At 40.5% G+C, this 24,472-nt stretch overlaps 1 protein-coding gene across 4 annotated transcripts in view; it reads left to right on the top strand.

Moving 5' to 3' along the window:
• ACSS2 (acyl-CoA synthetase short chain family member 2) overlaps positions 1 to 24,472 on the top strand; it is a 64,425-nt gene that overhangs the window by 7,937 nt on the left and 32,016 nt on the right. For all 4 annotated transcript variants that reach the window (XM_036417483.2, XM_036417482.2, XM_036417480.2 and 1 more), the window contains exon 2: positions 2,056 to 2,251. In XM_036417483.2, coding sequence (XP_036273376.1) covers positions 2,056 to 2,251 — 196 coding nt within the window. The remainder of the gene's footprint in view (positions 1 to 2,055; positions 2,252 to 24,472) is intronic.

Below are 24,472 nucleotides of genomic sequence, written 5' to 3'. Positions count from 1 at the left end.
TGAATTTCTTTAATTGGTTGCAAATGGTACACCATGCAATCAATTACATTGTCTTGTACATTCAAAACCAACTATGTACATTGTATAAACTGAATCACATAACCTTAAGCCAGTCACTTTACATCTATGAATTTGGTTTATTTTTTTCTGTTAATCCTCACCTGAAGATGTTACCCCTCTCCCCCATTGATTTTTTAGGAAGGGAGCGGGGGAAAGGAAGAGGGAGAGAGAGAGATGTGAGAGAGACACATAGATTGGTTGCCTCACACACACTCCTACTGACACAGGGGATCAAACCTGCAACTAAGGTATATGCCCCAGATCCGGATTCGAACCCAATATCCTTTGGTGCATGGCTGACACTCTAACCACTGGGCATACCAGCCAGGGCTGAATTTGGTTTCTTAACACTAAAATGAAGGGATGATACTCTCTAAAATTCCTTCCATTGTTATGGTTCTAGGTGTCTTTCTCTTCTCTAGATCCTGATCCCATACTGAGAATATCACAAGTGCTCTGCAATTATATATTTTACCTGTTGATTGCATTTTCTCCAGAGGTTCAGACAAATATTTTAAGATTGAAAATCTTATCATGTCCCTCTTCTGCTAAATTCTACAATGACTTTCCATTGCTCTTAGGATAAATACCAAGTTCCTTATCATGCCCAGAAAGATTGTATAATCTGCTCAGTTTATGCATCATTTCCTGCTAGTCTTTCTCTGATTCTCAGTGCTTCAGCCTTAAGGAGTTCTTTTTTTTTTTTTCTTTTTTCTTTTTTTTACAGAGAGGAGAAAAGAGGGATAGAGAGCTAGAAACGTTGATGAGAGAGAAACATCGACCAGCTGCCTCTTGCACACTCCCTACTGGGGATGTGCCCACAACCAATGTACATGCCCTTGACCGGAATCGAACCTGGGACCTTTCAGTCCGCAGACCAACGCTCTACCACTGAGCCAAACTGGTTTCTGCAAGGAGTTCTTCTTAACATATACCACTGGTTCCTTTCCATCCCTTAATACTCGCTTTCCTAATGGGGGAGTAAAGAAAAACTTCTATTTATCTTTCAGATTTTAGCAAAATTATCTTCCTTAGGGAAGTTCTAGTTTTGGCTTAGTAACTATAACCTTGGGCAACTTTTAAAAATATATGTATATATATTTTAATTAATTTCAGAGGGAGAGAAAGATAGAAACATCAATGATGAGAGAGAATCACTGATCAGCTACCTCCTGCACACCATACACTGGGGATTAAGCCCAGGCATGTGCTCTTGTCTGGAATTGAACCAGGAACCTGTCAGTCCACAGTCTGACGCTCTATCCACTGAGCCAAACTGGCTAGGGCACCTTGAGAAATTTTTAAATCAATAAAAGGATAATGAAAATAAGACCTATCTCCTAGGACTATGGTAAGGACTAAATGGAAAAATATAAAAAACTTAGAGGAACATCTGGCACAGAACAGGTTAACAATTGGGCAAGTAATAATAGACTAAAGAGCAACCCGGCTGTCATGGTTCAGTGGTTGAGTGTTGACCTATGAATCAGGAGGTCCCAGTTTGATTCCCGGTTGGGGCATGTGCCCAGGTTTCAGGCTCAATCCATGTGGGGTGTGCAGGAGAGAGTCAATCAATGATTATCTCTCATCGATGTTTCTATCTCTCTCTCCCTCCATCTTCCTCTGAAATCAATAAACATATGTTTTCGTTTAAAGCTGCTCACTAAATAACTGCTGAGAGTGAGTGAACAAATTAAGACAATAACATCGTCATGGGAGTCTCTGTGGGTAAATGATTTCTTTCTTTCACTAATTCATTAAAAAATTGCCTACCCTGTGCTAGGCATTGTGATAAGCTCTGGGTGGCTACAATTGGAATAGTTTGCAAAAAGTGAAGTGCAAATTTTGAGGAGAGAAGAAAGAAATTTGAGTCAAGATTCAGCTCATGGGAATAGATGGAAGCTGTGATTTGGTCCTGTGCATAGACTGGTAAGACATCTGAGGATAAATATATCTGAGAAGCTTAGTGATGTTAGGCTTTTCTTTCTGTTGCAGAGTTTTGGGGAGACATTGCCAAGGAATTTTACTGGAAAACCCCATGTCCTGGCCCATTCCTCAAGTACAACTTTGATGTGACTAAAGGAAAAATATTCATTGAGTGGATGAAAGGAGCAACTACCAACATCTGTTACAACGTACTGGATCGAATTGTCCATGAGAAAAAACTTGGTGACAAAATTGCCTTTTACTGGTAAAAACATCTATCTTATAATCTATGGTAGATAAAAGTCATCCTTCACATTATATAGTGTTCCATAGTTCATGAAGTGCTTTAAAAATCCATGAATTCATTACAACAACCTGGTACAGTTAGCAAACTATAACTAATTTAATATCTCAGGTGAGGAAAAATACCTCAAGGAAGTTATTAAAATCACATAAATAGCATGTGACAGAACTGATATACAAAGCAAAGTGTTTGATTTCTAGTCTGGTGTTATTTCCTCTCCAACTTCTAGTTGGAGAGAAAAGAAGGAAGAGAGTAAATGGAAAAGAATAGGACTAAGAAACTTTCTTTCTCATTTTTGCTTTGGGAGAGAAATTGGTATTAGATTTTCCACTACCACCAGCACTGTGCTCAAGTTCTTAAATATCTCATTTGATGCTCACAACAACCAAGAATACACTATTTATTTTCCTCATTTCACATATGTGAAAACTAAAATTCTGAGACATTAATAAGAGACTTATCCAAAGTTATACAGCTAGCAAGAAGTGGGCTGAGATTCAATCCCAGGTAGTATAATTCCAGAGCTTACACATTTGACCATGACACTACACTATCCCTCTAATTCCTTACATTAGTCTCTCAACAGCTTTCCAAAATATATATTGTTACCTCCATTTTACAGGTGAAGAAATGAAGCACAGAAGGGTTACACAGTGAATAAGATCATAGAATAAGTGATAGAAGCCAGGATTAAAAACCAAGTCTGTCTGACTTCTTGCTTATAAAAAATAGGCCATGCTGCCTCCCCAGCAGGAATTTTCTATCAGCCCCTCTTACTGGCAACATAACTCAACAAGAAGTACTAATATACTGAACCCAAATATGACCGTAAAGTGCTAGTAATTGGGATGTTGCTTCTGCCATCATCTATGAGCACTCTGAGAACTGATCCTATTTTTAATTGAGCCATATGTAGCAGACTGAATGTGTCATTAAAGAATTAAATTTGTACTTGGTCAAAATTTTCCCAGTTTATATGATATAGTGAGAAAAGCCCTAACCTGAGAGTCAGGAAATTTAGATTCTCCTCATTCTAACTCTGCCATTCACCTGCTGTGTAAGTACAGGGAATTCTCTAAGAGTCAATTTCCTCTTTCATAAAATGGAAATAATAATCCCATCCTTATCTTTCTCCTTAGATAGTTATGAAAACCAAATAAGACAAGCTGAAAACACTTATTTATTAGAAAACAATGTACAAATGTGAATGAGTGTATAATCATATTGCTATTGCTCAATTTGGAATCACCATGCCACTGAAACTCATGTTTTGCATTTGTTTAAGTTTTCTTTAGCTCCTGCCAACACTTGAGCCCACCTCTTAAGTTCCTTAAGGATCAGGAAACCTTTAAAGATCTGCACAGGAGATGCTTATGTATGACCCCTTGCCTCAGTTTTAAATAATTCAAGTGCATGGTATTCCAGAATCCTGAGGTCCTTCTTTCTAGTTTCTCACCATCCATACGTGAACAGGCTCCAGAGAGCCTCTCTTTCCCTATTTGTAAGATTAGGAGAGAGACTAGATCAGTGTTTTCCAAAGAATGCTCCAGAAACCACTGATTACTAGAGATATAGTAAAGTCTCCAAGAAGCCCTACAGTAAGCACATCTGATTAACTTGGTTAACATGAGATTCCCACATTTATATGAGCCCCCAACACTTAATGCAGCATGCTATTAACATAACAAGAAATACTGCCCAGCAAGTGTGGCTCAGTGACTGAGTATTGACCCATGAACAAGGAGGTCACGGTTCAATTCCTAGTCAGGGTACATGCCCAGGTTGCAGGCTTAATCCCAGCAGGGAGCATGCAAGCAGGCAGCTGGTCAATGATTCTTTTGCATCATTAATGTTTCTAACTCTCCCTATCCCTTCCTCTCTCTGAAATAAATATATATTTAAAAAAAGAAGAAGAAATATTTCATGGAACACCAATTTAGAAGTACTGGATTAGATAATATCTAATTTAAGTGCAAAATTCTGCAACTCCATAACAAGACATCCTCACTCCATTTTTACAATGGTCATTCAACCAACAGAATTGTTAAAGTCATTGGGTACTTAGCCCTATGTAGGTGTTATGGATACAGGAGTAGAAGAATGGGACACAAGTTCCACATGGGCCATTATTATTCAACTAGAGGCCCAGTGCACGAAATTTATGCACTCGGGGTGGGGTGGGGGGGTGCCCCTCAGCCCAGCCTGCAGCCTCTTGCAGTCTAGGAGCCCTTGGGGGATGTCTGACTGCCACGGAGGTGTGAGAGGCTCCCACCACCACCACTGCACTCACCAGCTTTTTTTAAAAAAAAAAAATAAATTTTATTTATTTATTTTTTATATTTCATTGATTTTTTTACAGAGAGGAAGAGAGAGGGACAGATAGTTAGAAACATCTATGAGAGAGAATCATTGATCAGCTGCCTCTTGCACACCCCCTACTGGAGATGTGCCCGCAACCAATGTACATGCCCTTGACCAGAATCAAACCCGGGACCTTTCAGTCCCCAAGCCGACGCTCTATCCACTGAGCCAAAACCGATTTCGGCTGCACTCACCAGCTTTGAGGCTGGCTTCTGGCTAAGCTGTGCTCCTCATGTGGGAGCACTCTGATCACCAGGGGACAGCTCCTGCATCAAACTTTTGCCTCCTGGTGGTCATTGTTCATCATAGTAACCAGTCATTCCACCATTTCGTCAATTTGCATATTAGCCTTTTATTATGTAGGATTTTTTTATGTTCACAGTAAATAAATCACATTTGTTATAAGAAAGTGAAGTACAAATATGCAAGATATGTGGTTACTTCCCTTTGTTAACTCCATATTTTTATACAACATGCTATATTGCCATATCTTCATCTATTTCTTTAGAAAGTATTTTCTTATTTTAAATCTTCAAAATTTACAGATTTTAAATCCCACTCCCTTCCTCTGAGATTTATCTGTCTGTCCAATTTTTCCATGCCTCTGATTCTATCTTATTCATCAGTTTATTTTGTTCATTAGATTTCTTGTTCGTATATTTTTATTTTTAGATTCAGTTATTGATAGATATGTATTTAATGCCATTTTATTGTTCATATATATTTTCTTTTTCTTTTTTTTTTAAAATAAATTTTATTGATTTTTTACAGAGAGGAAGGGAGAGGGAGAGAGAGTTAGAAACGTTGATGAGAGAGAAACATTGACCAGCTGCCTCTTGCACACCCCCTACTGGGGATGTGCCCAAAACCAAGGTACATGCCCTTGACCAGAATCGAACCTGGGACCTTTCAGTCCGCAGATCGAGGCTCTACCACTGAGCCAAACCGGTTTCGGTGCATATATATTTTCATCTTCCTCCTCCTCCTCCTCCCCCTCCTCCTTCTCCTCCTCCTCCTCCTCGTCCTCCTCCTTCTTCTAGAATACACTTCAACATTTTATGTATTACTGGTTTGGTGGTGATGAACTCCTTTATCTTTTTCTTGTCTGTGAAGTTCTTTATCTGGCCTTCAATGCTAAATGATAGTTTAAAAAATATATTTTATTGATTTCAGAGAGGAAGGAAGAGGGAGAGTTAGATAGAAACATCAGTGATGAGAGAGAATCATCAATTGGCTGCCTCCTGCATGGCCCCTGCTGTGATCGAGCCCACAACCTGTGCATGTTCCCTTGACTGGAATTGAACCCCGGACCTTCTGGTCCGAAGGCTGACACTTTGTCCACTTAGCCAAACCAACCAGGGCCTCAATGATAGTTTTGATGGGTAGAGTAATCTTTGCTGTAGGTCCTTGCTATTCATCACTTTGAATATTTCTTGCCACTCCCTTCTGTCCTACAAAGTTTCTGTTGAGAAATCAGCTGATAGTCATATGAACATTCCCTTGCAGGTAACTAACGGCTTTTCTCTTGTGGCTTTTAAGATTTTATCTTTATCTAGGTGCACCCTTGTATGGGCTGTGTGCACAGTTTTGCTATAGTTGAGCCTTGATTGGTGTCACTTGGAGGAATTGGCCTCCAGACCAATTGGCTGTGAGGACCAGCTGCATCTACAATGGAAGAGCTGCTATGCAGGAGATACCACTGTGTAGCAGGACTTGCTTTAGTGGGGCTTTGGTGCTCATTGAGCCTACCCTTTGAGTGTGTTGTTTGTGGACATGTAGAGTTGTAATCTGGTATGGTCTGAAAGCTGTCTAACAAGGTCACTGGCTCTGGGCCCTCCTGGGAGGTGCAAAGTCAGCCACTGCCTGGTGCCACCCAGAAGGAACTATAGGGAGATCTCTGCAGATTGCTACTATTTGTATTGGATTGGAAGTTCCCAGGCAAGGCCCAGTTGTGAGGCAAGGCAGGCTGGCACTAGTGCTGGGTTGTAGGCTTTTATTGATAGTTTTGAAGTATTCTAACTCCAGCTTGTTTAAGAGGTTCTAGCAAAGTCTGAAGCATGAACCAGTACAGGCCATTCATATGGAAAAGTAGCTACAAATAGCTTGAGTAGGGCTGAAAATTGGATGGGGTTGGGTCTCAGGGAATCACCAGAGTAGAGCCAACAGTGTGGGCCATGCTGATGGGAACTCTGATATGGCTTCCAATCAGCTCTGCAATGGGGGAGGTTCAAACACAGGAATAATGATCCCTGAAACCACCCCTCTTTGGGAGAAAGCCGCCCCCAAGTTCCTATCCTGATGCCAGACAGTCCAGTTCTTCTCTATATGTCCCTGGATTTCTCCAAAGCTGCCACCTGGTGCTGAAGCTCAGAGGAATTGTGACCATGTAAGTTTGTGTGCTGGCTCTTTAAGAGGAACACCTGGGACTCCTGCAGCCTTCGAGTCATTCTTCCACAATCGCTGTTGGTTTTTATAGCCTGAAGTTACAAGGACTTCTCATCCTAGCTCTGGAACTCTGGGATTGGGGTTTGGTGTGGGGCTGGGACCCCTTGCTTCTCACAGGCGGCCTTGGAGTTATCCCTCCCAATTAAAGAAATGCCATATATGCGTGTTGGACCAGTCTGTTCCTCACCTTCACTCCTCCTACCAGTCTCAGTGCACTTTCTTCTTTATTTCTCTAATTGTAGGACTTCCATTTAGCCAGTTTTCGGGTGGTGCTGAATGATGGTTGTTTTGTATTTTAGTTGTAATTTTGATGTGGTTGTGGGAGACAGTGAGTGCCAGTGTTTACATATGCCACCATCTTGGTTCCTAGAAAGTGTTGACTTCCTATTATAGTAGATGAGAACTTAATTCTTGTATACTTCTCCTTTCATTTTCTAATATAATTATAGCTCTGTTTTTAAGTTAATTTAAAAATCAGTGTTTACAGAAGAGTAATATTATGATTGCATTTACTTTTATGTACAAATTTTTGTTTTTTTTTCTGAAGTTAAAAATTGCCTGCCATTTTTCTTGCACAACTTGCCTTTATCATATACTCAATATTTTTCAAATGCTCTATCATATCCTTTATATTCTAGGAAGCCTTTCTTTTCCTCCAAAGTTCTTTGCCTTGGAGCCCACCTTCTACCTGCCCTAATTTTCATTAATGTTTTTTACAATGTCAGTATTTTAATGATTTGCTCCAGTTGATATACTTCTATGAGCCATAGTATGACTTTATTTTAAACCTATACTGTGTCATTTAGATAGTTGTAGTGCCATTAGAAAACCACATTTGTAGTTTGTTCCTTGTTTAGGGGCCTGTCTCATACGTACTAGTATACTGAAATACCCTCAAAAGGAAGTAGTGCTCTTAGGAAACTACTCTAATAGGCCAAAATAGAACCATGTTAATGAAGAATTTGGCCTTTTACTTTTAGCTTGATACATTGTAAATATTCATGGAATAATGGTATTAGAACTTGAAGCAGTTTAGAATTCATCTAAGCCAACTCTCTTTATAGATGGGTAGACTAAGGTCAGAAAGGCTAAGTGATTTGCTTAAGGATTATATATTGCTTAGAGATGAAGCTGAGACTGATCAGATATTCTTTTTAAAAAAAATATATTTTATTGATTTTTAATAGAGAGAAAGGGAGAGAGATAGAGAGCTAGAAACCTCGATGAGAGAGAAACATCGACCAGTTGCCTCTTGCACACCCCCTACTGGGGATGTGCCCGCAACCAAGGTACATGCCCTTGACCGGAATCGAACCTGGGACCTTTCAGTCCGCAGACCGATGCTCTACCACTGAGCCGAACCGACTTCGGCTAATCAGATATTCTTAATCTTAGTCAACTATTCACCATATGATACTATTGTACTTCCTTATTCTAGTTGTTCAACACTTGGCTTTGACAATGAAAAGAGGAACTAGTCATGTTAGACATAAATTCAATTTAAATTAACTTTCTTAAAAATATCAGAGAAGCCCTAACTGGTTTGGCTCAGTGTATAGAGTAGGGGTGTCGAACTCAATCAGAGAAGGGGCCAAATTCTAAAATCCAGCCTAAATCGCGGGCCGAATGGTTTACTGAACAGTCATAAACTGTCATTGTGATGGAAACGCAGCGGAGTGCAGTGATGACAGCGCGGTGCGGGCCACATTGCAAGGCCTGGAGGGACGGATTTGGCCCTCGGGCCTTGTGTTTGACACATGTGGTATAGAGCATCAGCCTGTGGATTGGAAGGTCCCAGATTTGATCTGGTCATGGGCATGTACCTTGGTTGTGGGCACATCCCAAGTGGGGGGTGTGCAAGAGGCAGCTGATCGATGTTTCTCTTTCATTGATGTTTCTAACTCTCTATCCCTCTCCCTTCCTCTCTATAAAAAAAAAAATCAATAAAAATATATATAAAAAATATCAGAGAAAATGTGTTATCAGGTTTAAATGGCTCAGACCCTGGTTTAATGGAATTCTGTTTTAGAAGAATAGGCCTATATAAAACAGCCTGAAGCAATTATGGGCCAAACTGTAAAAAGTCACTTATGAGTAATTCACAGAAGGGAGAAAGCATGTAGGCAAGCAATATAACAAAAATTAGGAGGATGGATTTTGGTGTCAAACTAACTTAATTTGAATCTATTCTGCCACTAACTGTATGATTGTGTACAAGTTTCTTAACCTTTTCAAGTCTCAGTTTTCTCAACTTGAAATGTGGATAAAAATATAATAGGTGTGGTGTTTTTTTGTGTGTTTTTTGTTTGTTTGTTTTCATCTCATTGAGTTGTCAATTGAATAGGATAAAAACAAACAAGCTCATGTGTCTGTCTCCTGGTACATTGAAAGCACTCAATAAAATTAGCTACATTATTATTATTGGAACAGTGAGAAGTCCTAATCTCTCTGGAGTAAAGGATTTATTCAGGGAATAACTTATTCATTCAATAAATACTTGAGAACTTACTCTGTACCAGGCACCATTCTGAGCAAACCAATAAAGTTCCTGCCCTCATGAAAGTTATATTCCAGTTTGAGAAGACAAACAATAAACCAATAAATGGCAGGTAGTGATAAATGCTATAGAAAAACAGAGTAGCATAAGGAAAAAGAGAATGAGGATGAAGAATAGGGATTGATAAGGGAAGAACTCTGATAAAGGTGACCTTTGAGCAGGGATCTGAAGGAAATGAAGTGTGCTATGCAGATAGTTGGATTGGAAAGGAGAAATATTTCAGCAACACAGAAGAGCAAGTGTAAAGGTTCAGAGGTGGGAGTATGCTGCTGCCTGGTATTTTTGAGGAGTTACCTGGGAAGTTCGTGTAGCTGAGGACGTGTGAGCTAGTCAAAAAGAGAGTAGGGGTTGAGGTCAGCAGGACACTAGATCAGTAGAATCTTGAAAGTCAATATAGATTTTGGGGTTTTATTCAAAATGGGGACCACTGGACAATCTTGAGTATAGATGAGGCAATAATTTGAATTATATTTAGAATCTGTCTTTTATGTTGAGAATAGACTGTGTTGAGACTAAAAGGGCAATAATATATGTACTGTGTTGAGAATAGGACAAGAGTAGAAGCAGGGAGACCAATTAGGGTGCTACTATAAAAATCAAGGTGGGCAGTGATGGTGATTTAAACTATCATAGTAGTAGCTTGAAGGTTATTAGTAAAAATCTGTGTCTATTTTGAGTGAAGAACCTATGGAATCTGCTTAGATTGGGTGTGGGGAGTGAGAGAGAGAGAGGAATGAATCAAGGTTGTTTTCAACAGTGGATGAGGTCCAGGAATGGGAGATCTTGACTATTATTGGAGACCTCTGAAAAGATTTTATACAGGTAATGATGTGGTCACAGTTGGGCTTATGAAGATTAATCTGGATACATGGGAAGTGGGAGTGTGAAGTCAGAGAACTGGGAGTTTGTTATTCAGGGTAGATTGCCTAAACTGGGATATTGGTGGTGGGAGTGGAATGGAAAGATGAAATTTTAGAATAATTTAGAGGAAAGAAACCAATATAAGTAACTGGATGTGTAGATAGTGAGAAGAAAGGAGGAGAAAAGGAGAGAAAAGTCAAGGATCCCTTTAGTCTATATAACACTTTACCTTTTTCAAAGGCACACATTTATCTGATTCAAGGGCTAAATTTGACCTCCAAACAAGATTTTGATTTCAAACTTTCACTTTCTTCTTCCTAGTATGGCAGGTAGAGGTGTTAGTGGGGATTTATGTGTATATGTATGAGAAGGTGATCTGTGAAAAAAGTTATTGGAATTAGTCATCCAAGGGGAGATAGTCAGTGAAGGATATCATGGGTAGCTTAAGGAGTGGGGGCTGGCTAGTTAATGGGAAACCAGTGTACGGTAGGGAGTTGAGGGATTAATGAAAGGATTTATGGGGAGAAGGTGAAAAGAAGGGTTAATGACTATTATTTTGATGATTTTAATAGCTGCTCAATATCTAGGTTTTTCCAGGAGAGGACTCTCATCTCCAAAGCCCAAAAATTTAGTATAGTTCATTCTTTTCATTGTTTGCTTTCAGTTGCCTGTGGCTGTTATTATCTTTGCACCATCTCACCCTTCATCCTCAACTGAAATGGTTGCAGTTTCTCCACAGTTCTGAATATTATGCAAACCTTCCTTAGAAACTGGAGCTTCTGTGAAGCAGGTGACCTTACAAGTGACCTTATGATATAAGCTCTGCTCGTAGGATCTCTGTGTGCTCCTGACCTTGAATTCCTGAGTGTGATATTTAAAACTCCAGATTCCTGTGGGGTATGTGTAAGTGTGTGTATTTGAGAATGTGAAGATGGTTGGGAAAGTGAGTGAAACCCATGTTCTGACAAGGAGTAGATTGTCAAGGTAGCATAGAAATCCAGAGTCCTAGAGTATATTGTCCTAGCATTCATATACAAGCACTCTCTTAATTATCTAGGTCTATCCTGAAGTTCATTTTGTCCTCCATCTATATCTTCAATGGTTTCACAACAGTGTATTTATTGATTAAAATATACTTGGTAAGGAAGTTGCCCGTGGCTGACCATTTGAATGGTCAAATCAGACCATTCTCTTTCCCTTTCTGAGCCTTCCTTTTGTGGGAGTGGTAGGAAATGAACTATGGATACACTTCAAAGTTCCTTCCAGCTCTTATATTTCAGACTTCTATGATTGTTTCTGAAGAGGAAGTAGCTGTAGAAATTCTGTTGCAACCAGTAGTGACTCTATGGTGACTCAGTAGGCAGGCCGGGCTTCTGTTGAAATAGTGAAAGAAAGGGAGGTTAGAAAGAGAGTCTCATCTCTTTTCCTGGGGCAATGCTGTTGCTGGTAGCATACGCATTTTAAGCTATTGGGAGATACTAGGTGGGGAAATAACTGTAACTGGGAACGGTCTTTTTCCACTTGAACCAGGTGGGCAGATTGTGGAAGAGGACTGGATGATTTCATGTTTAAGATGCATCTCTAATCTGCTTCTCTCACTTCTCCCTGAGCTTCATGACCTTTGACACCTTAAAGAACCCCTCCCTAAAGTAATAAAAATGAGATAAGTAGGTTGTGCTAACCAAATGAATAATCACATTTTAGAATTTGGTGGGATATAAGTAATAAATATATAGTAATAATAATAATATCTTACATGTTTTATATATACACCAACATTTGTAATAATACATGTATAATAAATGAAGACAGACTTGAGACTTGATTCAGTGTTGTGAGCTCCATGTCAGCTACCTGAGTTTGTGTCCAATCTGATTTTTTATATCGGTGTGTTCAGTAAAATTTAATGAGGAGAATGACTTCAGATAATGCTCTTTTTCCCACCTATAAATTCTGTGTGCATGTGTGTGTGAGAACAGATACTTTCTCAAGTTATTTCTGGCACTGCCTTTCAGAATTTCTGTCACAAATGTAGAGAACTGTAGTGGAGATGCTGGAGGAAGGGGAGGAACCCAGTATTGGACTCCTGCCTTTCTTTAAAAATATTATTATTTTTTTATAATATATTTTATTGATTTTTTTTGCAGGCTTTTAAAAAATATATATATTTTATTGATTTTTTACAGAGAGGAAGGGAGAGAGATAGAGAGCTAAAAACGTCAATGAGAGAGAAACATTGACCAGCTGCCTCTTGCACACCCCCTACTGGGGATGTGCCCGAAACCAGCGTACATGCCCTTTGACTGGAATCGAACCTGGGACCTTTCAGTCCACAGAGCAATGCTCTACCACTGAGCCAAACCGGTTTCGGCTTTAAAAATATTTTTAAAGTTGATTTCAGAGAGGAAGGGAGAGGGAGAGAGAGATAAAAACATCAATGATGAGAGAGAGTCATTGATCAGCTGCCTCCTGCATGCCCCTTACTGGGGATTAAGCCGAAACCCAGATATGTATTCTGACCAGGAATCAAACCATGACCTCCTGGTTCATAGATGATACTCAGCCACTGAGTCGCACTGGCTGGGCTGGGCTCCTGATCTTTGAAGATAGCAGGTAAACAGGTAGAACTATTGGTTCTTGCCTTAGGGCAGATTCACGTACACAACAGTAAATACAGAAGGCCTGGAGCTGGGGACTTCCTGGACTTGGTGTGGGAGAGACTGGGCCCTGGTAATGATCTCCAGTGTCTGATACCTTGATCCACTGAGAATTTGAGATTCTCGGTTTCTGTCTTTTGAGTCATTTAGTTCACTTCCTATACTAAACAGGAATTGTAGTCCAAACTATCTCTATCCACCAACAATCCCCGCAAGTGATCATCCTGTTCTGGGCCACTATCAAGGCCACAGAGTTTGCTCACTACCTGACCCATTAACTGTTAGGCAGTTCTGTTACAAGGTGCTTATAGATATTCTAGGAGCCCAGCCCACAATATTGCACGGCGCTGCCCACCCACCTGCAGCCCCTTGACATCTGCACCTGTCCACGCAGAGCTCCAGCGCACCTGGCCCAGCCCCCAAACCCTTTGGCCTTCTCTGGCCACTTCATGCAAGGACCTCAGTCCCTCCAGTTGCCTCGGGCTGGCCCCACCTTCTCTGGGTGCCTCCTGGCTTCCACCCCATCTCAGGAGCAACATAGTGGCTCCGCCCCATCATGACACCAAAGGAGAGCATGGAAGCCTCCTGCCTGCTGTGCTGTGCTTCTTCTGGCAGGTGGGCCACGGGGCACTCAGAGTGCAAGCAGTGGGTGGTGTAGGACTGGTAAGGGAGGCGCTATGGGCTCTCACCCCTGCCCTCCATGGCACAGGATGGTCCTGCCTCCTCCTGGCACCTCCCTGCTTCCACCGGTCACTGGAGCAACGTCCCAGCTAATATGCTAATGACCTGGTTGTTACCCATTATGGAGTCTTGCTCTTTATTAGATTTCCTCTTCATAACTTTCTCCCCATTCTGTACTCTACTCTTGGTCTTAGTTCTGTATCCTGGTGCCACATAAATAATCCTATTCCCTCCAGCCCCATAGACATTCCTTCAGGTATTTGAGGGAAGTTATATCCTTTTGCCAGGCTGATGGTGTAGAATTATAGTAATTCAAATATAGAAGACACCTTGAAGATCATCTAGTAATTTTCATTTTTATTTTTATTTATTTTATTTTTTTATTAAATTATTATCTGTGTACATATTTTAACATTGCCCCCCCATATAATTTTCATTTTTAAGCATTATATTCCTTTTATTCAAATTAATATATATGATATATTGATATAATACAACAATATATAGTGATTAACAGGAACAGACTTTGGACTCTACTTGGGATTCAATCCTTAAATTTACTGGTTGGGCAAGTGGCCTTACCTCTTTTAATCTCAGTTTTCCATCTGAAGATGAGGATGTAACAGTTCCTAAAACATATTGTTGTGAGGAATAATTGCAGTAATCTGTGTAAAGGGTTTAGTGCTTGGCAGTGTGTTAGCTACTTTTATCACTGTGCCAAGGCCCACACCTAAAACAGGTAAGAGCAGAGCTGATCCTGGTTGAAGCATGGGTGGGAGAACCAGAGCCCCAGTCTACTGTTTCTTCACTTGTCACTGGGCCCCTGGGAGGTATGTGTGTGGAACCTCTAGGGATTTGCAAAGCTAGTTTGAAAACCCGTGATCTAGTCCAGTTTTCTTGTTTTAACAACTCTTTCATCATCCATGTCAGTCTCCTCTGGACATACTCTGGTTGGCCAATATCTCGTTAAGTATTCTAGCTGTGGTTTGTCTTGGAAGGGGAACTATTACTGTTTTTGCACTGAATTTACATATCTAAGATTACATTAGCCCTGTTGACAGTCACACTCTACCATTCAGTTTAATTGGTTGCCTCCTGCACACACCTGACTGGACCAAGGATCAAACCGCCAACCTGGGTATGTGCTCTGACTGGGAATCAAACTTGCCCCCTTTTGGTGTATGGGATGCTGCTGCAAACAACTGAGCCATACCCGCCAGGGCAACTTGAGGAACTTGAAGTTTTGAGAATTGATGTGACTTAGCTAGAGTCACATAGCTGATGTAACTTGTTCTTGACAGAAAAACACCTACATGCTTTGTTGTAGACACTATGCTTCAACTCACAGCATTCTTTAACAATTTGTCATTTGTCTAGCTAGTAGTTTACTTAGAGCACATGTGTCAAACACAAGGCCCTCGGGCCAAATCCGTCCCTCCAGGCCTTGCAATGTGGCCCGCACCGTGCTGTCATCACTGCACTCCGCTGCGTTTCCATCACAATGACAGTTTATGACTGTTCAGTAAACCATTCGGCCCGCGATTTAGGCTGGATTTTAGATTTTGGCCCCTTCTCTGATTGAGTTCGACACCCTTAAAGAGGATTTGGGCTGGCTTTAGAAATGTCAACTACACTTTATAATGATAATTTATAAGACTAAAAATATTTAAGAGCCCTGGCCAGTTTTCTCAATGTTTAGACAGAGCATTGGCCCACAGACCAAGAGGCCCCAGTGGGGGCATGTGTGGGAGGCAGCCAACCAATGCGTATGTGTGTCTCTCTCCCCAGTTCCTCCCTCCCTTCTAGAAATCAACGGAGAAAATATCCTTGGCTGAGAGTTAAAAAAAAACAACCCAAAAACATTTAAGAGAAAATCTCAAAGAAATAGCATTTTCCTTAGTTGAGATATTCTCATTCATATATTCATTAAACTTTTTATTTTTTTATTTTTTTATTTTTATTTTTTACTGACTATTATATATCGTCTGTATCCTACCTTGAGAATAGTGGGTGGGCACACAGGACAATAGCAAGGGAACCAGGAAGGAGGCACTGACGATAGTTCAGAAAATATACGATATTGAAGATAATGGTAGAGGTCATATCCTCGAGGGTCTTACTAAATTTATCGCCCTTTTCTAGAAAATTCTTAAAAAACCTTATAACCATGGTTTTGATCTCTATATCCAGTCATTTTTTCCCCTCCATTTCTTTCATTTGTGACATGTTTCTTTGTCTCCGCATTTTGGTTGCTTCCCTGAGTTGATGGAGTGGCTTTATGTGGTAGGTGACATATAGGGCCCAGTGGCTCAGCCTCCCCAATCTCCTGAGGTGGACACTCTTGTTGCACCCCTTTGTGTGTGTGTGCACAGTCTTGTTGTAGTTAAGCCTTGATTGCTGTTGGTATCACTGGAGGAATTGACCTCTAGGCCAATTGGCTGTGAGGATCAGCTGTGTGTTCACTGGGAGAACTTCTGTGCTGGGTACATCCTTATGAGATAAGACTTACAAACACCCATGTGCTTAGCTTTGATCAATAGCCTTAAACTTTAAACATTTTACACTTAAAAGAATTTCTGGCCCTAGCTGGTTTGCCTTCTGAGTTCAATTCCAGTCAAGGGCACATGCCCGGGTTGTGAATCTGATCCCCAGTAGGGGGCATGCAGGAGGCAGCCAATCAATGATCCTCTCTCATCATTGATGTTTCTCTCTCTCCCTCTCCCTTCCTCTCTGAAATCAATAAAAATATATTTTTAGAAAAGAATTTTGATAAATTATGTAACTCTTCACACATTTTAAACTTTATACTTAAACATCCTATATAGTAAAAGGCTAACATGCAAATAGACTGAACTGCAGAATGACCAATCACTGTGACATGCACTGACCACCAGGGTGCCGACGCTCAATGCAGGAACTGCCGGTGGTCATTGTGCTTCCACAGGGGGAGTGCCATTCAACCAGAAGCTGGGTTAATGGTTGGCAAGCGTGGTGGGAATCTCTCTCACCTCCGTGACAATGCTAAGGACACCTCGGAGATGTCTACCTGCCAGAGCAGGCCTAGGCCAGCAGGCAGACATCCCCTGAGGGGTCGCATGCTGAGGGATTCTGCGCTCCCCCCCGCCCCTCTCCCCCAGTGCACAAAGGTCGTTTTATCATAATGCTAAATAATTGCAATGTGCAATGTGTTTTATATTTTATATATCTTTTTCAAAACCTTGGAACTGCAAGTTTAGCTCATATACTTTATAGAAAATGCCCACCATATAACCTAATTTACATACCAGTTCTTATTGTCAATATAATCAACCAAATCAGATTTACTTTCTGTTAGAAAATAACTTCTTTTTCAGTTAAAATAAATATGTGACCCTGTGAATTCTATTTAATGTCTGAATTATAATTCTATTAAGGCAAGTTGTCTTGTCACGAGTATGTCACCTGAATGAATTAAGATGTCATTTCTTTCCTTTTTTTTTAATATATATATTTTTTATTGATTTTTTACAGAGAGGAAGAGAGGGATCGAGAGTTAGAAACGTCGATGAGGGAGAATCGTCGACCAGCTGCCTCTTGCACACCCTCTACTGAGGATGTGCCGGCAACCAAAGTACATGCCCTTGACAGGAATCGAACCCAGGACCCTTCAGTCTACAGGCCGATGCTCTATCCACTGAGCCAAACCGGTTTCGGCAAGATGTCACTTCTTTCAATACTGATTTCTTACAGAAGCTCTATGATTTGTCTTCTTGGGGCTTTCTCTGTCCAGTTATACATTCTCAAATCATCCCTTTGTTTGGCACTTTGGAGGTTTTTTATTTATTTATCTGTTTTGTAACTCAGCATTGTACAGGAATAATAAGGTTTGGGGAAAAAGAGAGAAAAAGAGACAGATTTTTAAAACTACTATATATTTTATTGACTTTTTTTTTTTTACAGAGGAAGGGAGAGGGATAGAGAGTTAGAAACATTGATCAGCTGCCTCCTATACTTCCCCTACTGGAGATGTACCCACAACCAAGGTACATGCTCTGGGCTGGATCGAACCTGGGACCCTTCAGTCTGCATACACTGAGCCAAACCAGTTAGGGCTGAGAGAATTTTTTTTATAAACTGGGAGAAGGGTGTTTGTGAAAGAGAAAGTGGGAAAGGAGACCCAACTAAGGCAGATGGATGTTAGGAAAGATTACATATGGATTTTGGGAATCTGGTTCCTTATTCTCTTAAAACTTTTCCAGCTCATGTACCCACAGGAATAGAATATCCTAGTTAGAAAACAATGATGTAAACTATGCTACCTATCTAAATAACAAAGAACTATTGTAATGAATATTTTTAGTGTGTATGTACATGGTATCCCTGGCTTTCTTCCCACTTTCTTTTTCTGTTCCAAGCATACTTTGTTTTAGGCAGCATTCCAAATGCTGTGATAATAAAGGATCTGAGAGGGTTGCCTTTACTCACTTGTTTTGGGTAAGGCTAGCAAAGGGCATATGATGGTAGGAATAAATGTGCTCCTGGAATAGGTATGAATGCAGTGGGAAAAGTATATGATTTCCCTTCTGTACTAGCCCAGGTCTGCCTTCTCAACAGAGAATAGGTACAGAATCCAACTGGCACCGAAACCACCTTGGCCAAGGGTGACAGGCACAAAGTCCCTGGATCAAGGCCTGAAAATAGTTGGCAGAAGGACAGGGTACAGTAATAGCCCACATTGCAAAGCAGGGGCTTCTGAACCTCAGACCAGGGGCTTCTTCCATTTCTCCAATGTCATTTAGAAGTAGAATGCCATGACCTAGAGATATCTAGAGTCTAGAACTTTTAATATTTAAAATAATTAAAATTAAAAATGAAGTTCCTCTGTTACATTTCAAGTGTTCAATAGCTGTACGTGGCTTGTGGCTGCCATGTTGGATAGCAGTGCTTCAGAATAATGCTGCTACTAATGCGCTAAGTAACCTCCAAGCCATTATTTCCCTTCTGTGCATTAGCTTTCTCATCTGTAAATAAAAACGGTGGACACCAAAAGCACAGCCATCCTCCTCTGCTTTCTAAATCTTTGGAGTGTGCTTTCTCCCACTTCTTCCTCCAACCTCTTCTCCCTCCTCTCCTGGCTACTGACAGGAGTACCCAGAGGGAACATTAAGCTACTAATTGGTCAAGTTATGTTGTTCCCACTCTTTGCTCCCTTGGTGAAAGGGAAAGTGACTTGGGGGTGTACTTACATCTGAGTGCCTCACATTTGTTCAGTGATTTATGGATCATAGAACACATTATTTCTTTATTTTACAGAATCAAAGAATCTCTAAGTTGGAAGGGTCTTAAAGGTCGTCTCAAACTTCAGCAAATATGAATCACTTGTGTTACTTATAAAAATTGAAATTCCAAGGACCCCACTCCCTGGAGAATGATCTAGTAGGTATCCTGTTCTGCAGCTATGTGGTGCTGGGCCTTGAAATTTGTGTTATTAACACTGTCTGACCACAAATTAATACATACTGGTCTTGCTTGGTCCCAACCACAGTATGAAGTCTGTTTTTTAGTATTCCTGCAAATCCCAGATTCTATAATACATGTTATCTCCAGAGTTAGTGAGCTCCTGAAGGAGTATCTTCTATCATTGGACTGCTCTGACAGAAAGGCTTTTCTTATATTGAACTCTCCTATTTGATTTAGATCTCTATTTATAGTTACAAAACACTCTTTTGATTCTTTCCCATAATAATCTTTCAGGTTCATTCATTTATTCAGCAAATATTTATTGAGCTTCTATTATATATACTAGAGAATATACAAGGTTCTTTGCAATGCACGAGGCATTCAGTAGTAAACAAGACCAACTTGGTCTCTGCCTTTAGAAAGCTTATTGTCTTGTAGGGGAGACAAACGATTAGGGGGAAAAAAGTAAATAAAAAAATTATAGCTTGAGAAAAATTCTATTAAAAAAAAATAGAATGTCCTGGCTGGCATTTCTCAGTGGTTAGAGTATCAGCCCACACACTGCAGGGTTGAGAGTTCGGTTCCAGGTCAATGGCACAGACCTGGGTTTCAGGTTCGCTTCCTGGTCAGGGTTGGGGTATGTGTGGGAGGTAACCAGTCCATGTGTCTCCCTCACATCGATGTTTCTTTCCCCATTCCCCACTCCTTCCTTGCCACTCTCTCTTCCCTTCCATTGAAAAGCAATGGAAAAAAATATTCACAGGTGAGAATTAACCAAAGTAAGAATAAACAGAGTTTTGTGATGAAGAATAACAGGAAGGGCTGGTGGCCTTATGGTGGTTGGGGAAAGCCTCATTAGGGAGGTCAATGGGGGTAAAAAGGAGACATGTACTACTATTTGTAATGCTTTAAACAATACAATAAAATAAATAAACTAAAACCAAAACAAACAAATAAAAGGGAGGTGACATTTAAACATCTGAAATATGAGATAGAGCAAATCACTCAGAGTTGGGGAAAGCTAGTAAAAGAATATGATGTGTTCTATCAATAGGAAGACTAATGTGTTTGGAGCCTATTAAGCAGAATAGAACAATAACAGAAGATGAATTGGAGGGGTACAAGGCATAGTAAAAGTTTAGATTTTTCTTCCATATGTAATGGAAGCCATAGGATTTTAAGCAAGAGGTGATGTAGTTTGTTTTATTTATTTTATAAACCATTCTGGATGATATATGGATTGGAAGAGGGAGTAAGAGTGAAATGGGAGACCAGTTTGGGGCATTGTGATTATCTAGGCAAAATGTGAGGGTACCCTGGCTGGTTTTGCTCAGTGGATAGAGCGTCGGCCTGCAGACTGAAGGGTGCTGGGTTCTATCCGATCCAGGGCTCATGCCCACGATGTGGGCTCAATCCCCGGGGGTGGGGGGTGGGGAGGAGGGAGCATGCAGGAGGCAGCTGATCAATGATTCTTTCTCATCATTGATGGTTTTTTAAAAATATATATTTTATTGATTTTTACAGAGAGGAGGGGAGAGGGACAGAGTGAGAAACATCAATCAGCTGCCTCCTTCACACCCCCTACTGGGAATGGGCCTGCAACCAAGGTACATCGAACCTGGGACCCTTGATTTTGCAGGCCAATGCTCTATCCACTGAGCAAAACCAGTCATGTCTCATCATTGATGTTTTTATCTCTTCCTCTCTCTCTCTGAAATCAATAAAAAAATATATATTTTTTAAAAAAGATGAGGGTGGCTTGAAACTGGTAAGATATACCTGTCAGAGGAGAAACACCCAGATGAGAAGAGGAGTCAAACTTGTTTTGGGTAAGGCTAGCAAGAGGCATATGATGGTAGGAATAAATGTGTATGATTTACACAAACAAGTGAACAAGTTTGACTCCTCTTCTCATCTGGGTGTTTCTCCTCTGACAGGTATATCTTACCAGTTAGATACTGCCCTCAAAGCTTTTGTGAAGGACTGTTTTCTCTGCATTTTTTTCCCTCAGCTCTTTCCTTCTATCCTGTGCTTTACTTTTCTGTTAGTCTAGGGAACTAAAATTTCCAATCCAGTGACTATCCATCTCATATACAGAGGGGGAGTCCTAGTCTTCTGTCATTAATAAATTATCAGTTTTCAATCATTTGACTATGAACTTTAAATACTTATTGTGCAAAACTGCACTTGGAGGAAGCAGAGTATAAGAAGACTTGATGATCCCTCCCCTGGGAAAGCCCAGTGTATAATGGGAAAGATAAAGCCTCAGTAAATGTAATACAAGGTAGAACTGATAGATCACCAGGAAAGTGAGATAAAGGGCCTTGGGAAGAAGAAAGAACTGTATCAGCTTTGGGGTGGGTGCGGAAAAAGAGAACATAGGGAAGGCTTCATGAAACATGTTAATTTGGAACATCTGGGGCTTGTGAGAGTTGGGGACAAGGAATACTTTTTTATATGAAGTGTTCAAGGATGACCTCACTGAGAAGCCAACATTTGAGCAATAGCTCAAAAATAGGGAATAAATCATGTGGCTATCTCGGGTAAGAATGCTCCAAATAGAGGGCAAAAGTTCCGAGGTTAAGTGTGCTTAGTGTTTCTGCCAAACAGGAGACCATGTGGCTGGAGCAGATTGACAGAGAGAGGAAGAGAGAATGGGAGTATATGTAAGGACAGAAAGGTAATGAGGGTCTAGATCAGCAGTTGCCAACTGGTGGTCTGTGAGATCCAAAAGGTTGGTGACCGCTAGATTAGATCATATAGGAACTAGTTGGCAATTGTTAGTTTTACTCAAAATGGTATGGGAAGATATCTGAACATTATGAGTAGAGGAGTGACATGATCTGACTTACCTAATGGTGATTTTGGTCTAGGATGGTACAAATATTTATGAAGAGAAGTAATCCTAATTCTAAATATATTTTGAATTAAAATGGATTAAAGTAAATTTGGAGAGTGGAAGGGTAAGTTAGGTAGAGAAATATCCCTGGAGTATGAAGATGAGATGACTGTATACCTTGGATTGTCCCATACCATATAGCCTCCAGGTAAAGGGGAAGTTAGTTTGGTCTATAGCAAGGGTTCCCAACTGGCAACCCACCAGCTGAATCTTATTAATAGTTTTGTTTGACCACAGTGTTTTAAACTTTTAAAATTTAGTTGTCAACACTTAAAATTTCAGAAATAGATTCCAGGCCTCCCTTAAAGGGGGGAGGGGGGGAGAAGCAAAATTGAGCTTTTATACCTGAAGTGCAAAAGTTGATAGGAGCTAAGTTTATGTACTTAAATGTCTCCTTTTTCTAGTCTTATTTCCCCTCTCCTCTCAAAAAATGTAGACTGTGTCATTTCACATGCATTGCTGTTTTCCTATAGAAGAGTTAAGAGGAGCCCTGGCAGGTGTGGCTCAGTTCGTTGGGCATCAATCAATTTCCAGTGAGGGCACATGCCCCGGTTGTAGGTTCAATCCCCAGTAGGGGGAGTGCAGGAGGCAGCCAATGTTTCTCTTTTCTCCCTTCCTAAAAATCAATAAATCATTCTTTTTAAAAATGAATGAAAAGAAAAGGAAAGTTAACTATTTCTTGTATCTATCAAGATTTTTTTATATGGTCCACTTCACTCATTTATGTCACCTGCCTGGATCCTGTTGATTTTTGAGTTTGCAACTCCCAATGTAGAGGAAAGAGGACTGGACCCTGAGTCCTGGTGCCTATTCTGCCTCAGTCTACCATGTGACCTCGAGCTCAAAAAGTGGCCTCTTGGATCTCTTTCCAGTTAGGAGACTAAATTGGATGTTCTTTGAAAAATTCTAACATCTTAGAGGGTTTGAGGTCTTGCAGTATGTCAATACTCTGTACCTTCCCCCTCCCAAACAGCCGGGGAGCCCAGCCCGGTATGTATATCAAAGAAAGAAGACACTGGAAGGAGTAAGGTGCCTATATTAATAATGTATAACTTGAATCCAGAGCCAGGGAGACGAATGTACACTGGTGTGTGTGTGTGTGTGTGTGTGTGTGTGTGTGTGTGTGTAATTAGAAGTGGGCTCAAATAAGCTGTTCTTGTATAGGTTTGTGCTTATCTATTCCTGTGTATTTTCTATGTACCAGGCTCTATTTTAGGTGCTAGGGGTTAGCAATGAGCAAGACAGACAAGGTCTCTGTTGTAATGGAGTTTATATTCTAGTGAAAGACACAGATAATATACAAGTAAATAAAATACATGAGATAACTTCAAATAATGGGAAGTCCATGAAAAAAAAATGAAACAATGATTTGATAGTTTCTGGAGGGGCAAGCTGTGCACATAGGTGGGTTTATAAATGTGATATGTGTACTTGCAAAAGGTCCCATGTTTGACTCCTGGGTCCATATATTTATGCTTATTTGTACCTATGTATGTAAATGGGCAGCTTTTATGCCTATAATATTTTGTATGTTACATGTAATATTATGAATTTCAGTGTATACAGTGAGCTGGTATATTGGTATGCATGTGGAAACATGTGTGTATGGGTATGTAGTATATCCTGCATTTAGCCTTAACTGGAGATGTTTTGAAGTTTCTAAGGCACGTCAGTGGGCCAGTTAAGGAAATGTCTTTTTTGTCTTTGGAATTCAGGGCCATTTGCCAGCTTCCTCTCTCCTTGTTTCTTCCCATATTAGAAAGCTCTCTCTGCCTGGCTCCTCTCAGCCCTAGGGGGGCTAAGCCACGGAAAGGAGAGTAACTTACTCATTAAGCCAGGAAGTTGAAAGAGGCTAATAATCTTCTGTGTAACCTCTAAAGGTCTGGCTTCTCTGTTAGCCCCTCTCCTTTACATTATGGGGGGAAAGAGTCTGGTCTTGAAATCAGAAGACCTGAGGATCTATTCTTGGCTCTGCCATTTATGATTGTGTGACCTTGGCCAAGCTATTACATCTCTCTGGGTTTCAGTTACCTTCATAAGTACTCTGGGTAGCATAGTGTTTAGGGAGAGCGATGTGGTGCTGGTGCCTGAAGGAAGAGGGAAGGTATTCTGAGCAGGGACAATGGTATGATCAAAAGTGTGGAGGTGGGCTTTTGTGTGTGTTTAAGGGAAGCCAAGAGAAACCCACTTAGAATAAAATTCAAACTTCTTACCATTGCCTACGAGGCCCTGCATGATCTGGCTGCTGTCTTCTCATTCTTACCCTCCTTGTTCCCTATACT

Source organism: Pipistrellus kuhlii, unplaced genomic scaffold (genome assembly GCF_014108245.1).
Source record: "Pipistrellus kuhlii isolate mPipKuh1 unplaced genomic scaffold, mPipKuh1.p scaffold_m20_p_6, whole genome shotgun sequence".
Taxonomy (NCBI): domain Eukaryota; kingdom Metazoa; phylum Chordata; class Mammalia; order Chiroptera; family Vespertilionidae; genus Pipistrellus; species Pipistrellus kuhlii.
The sequence above is the reverse complement of the archived record's forward strand: the minus strand, read 5'-3'. Positions and strand labels throughout refer to the sequence as shown.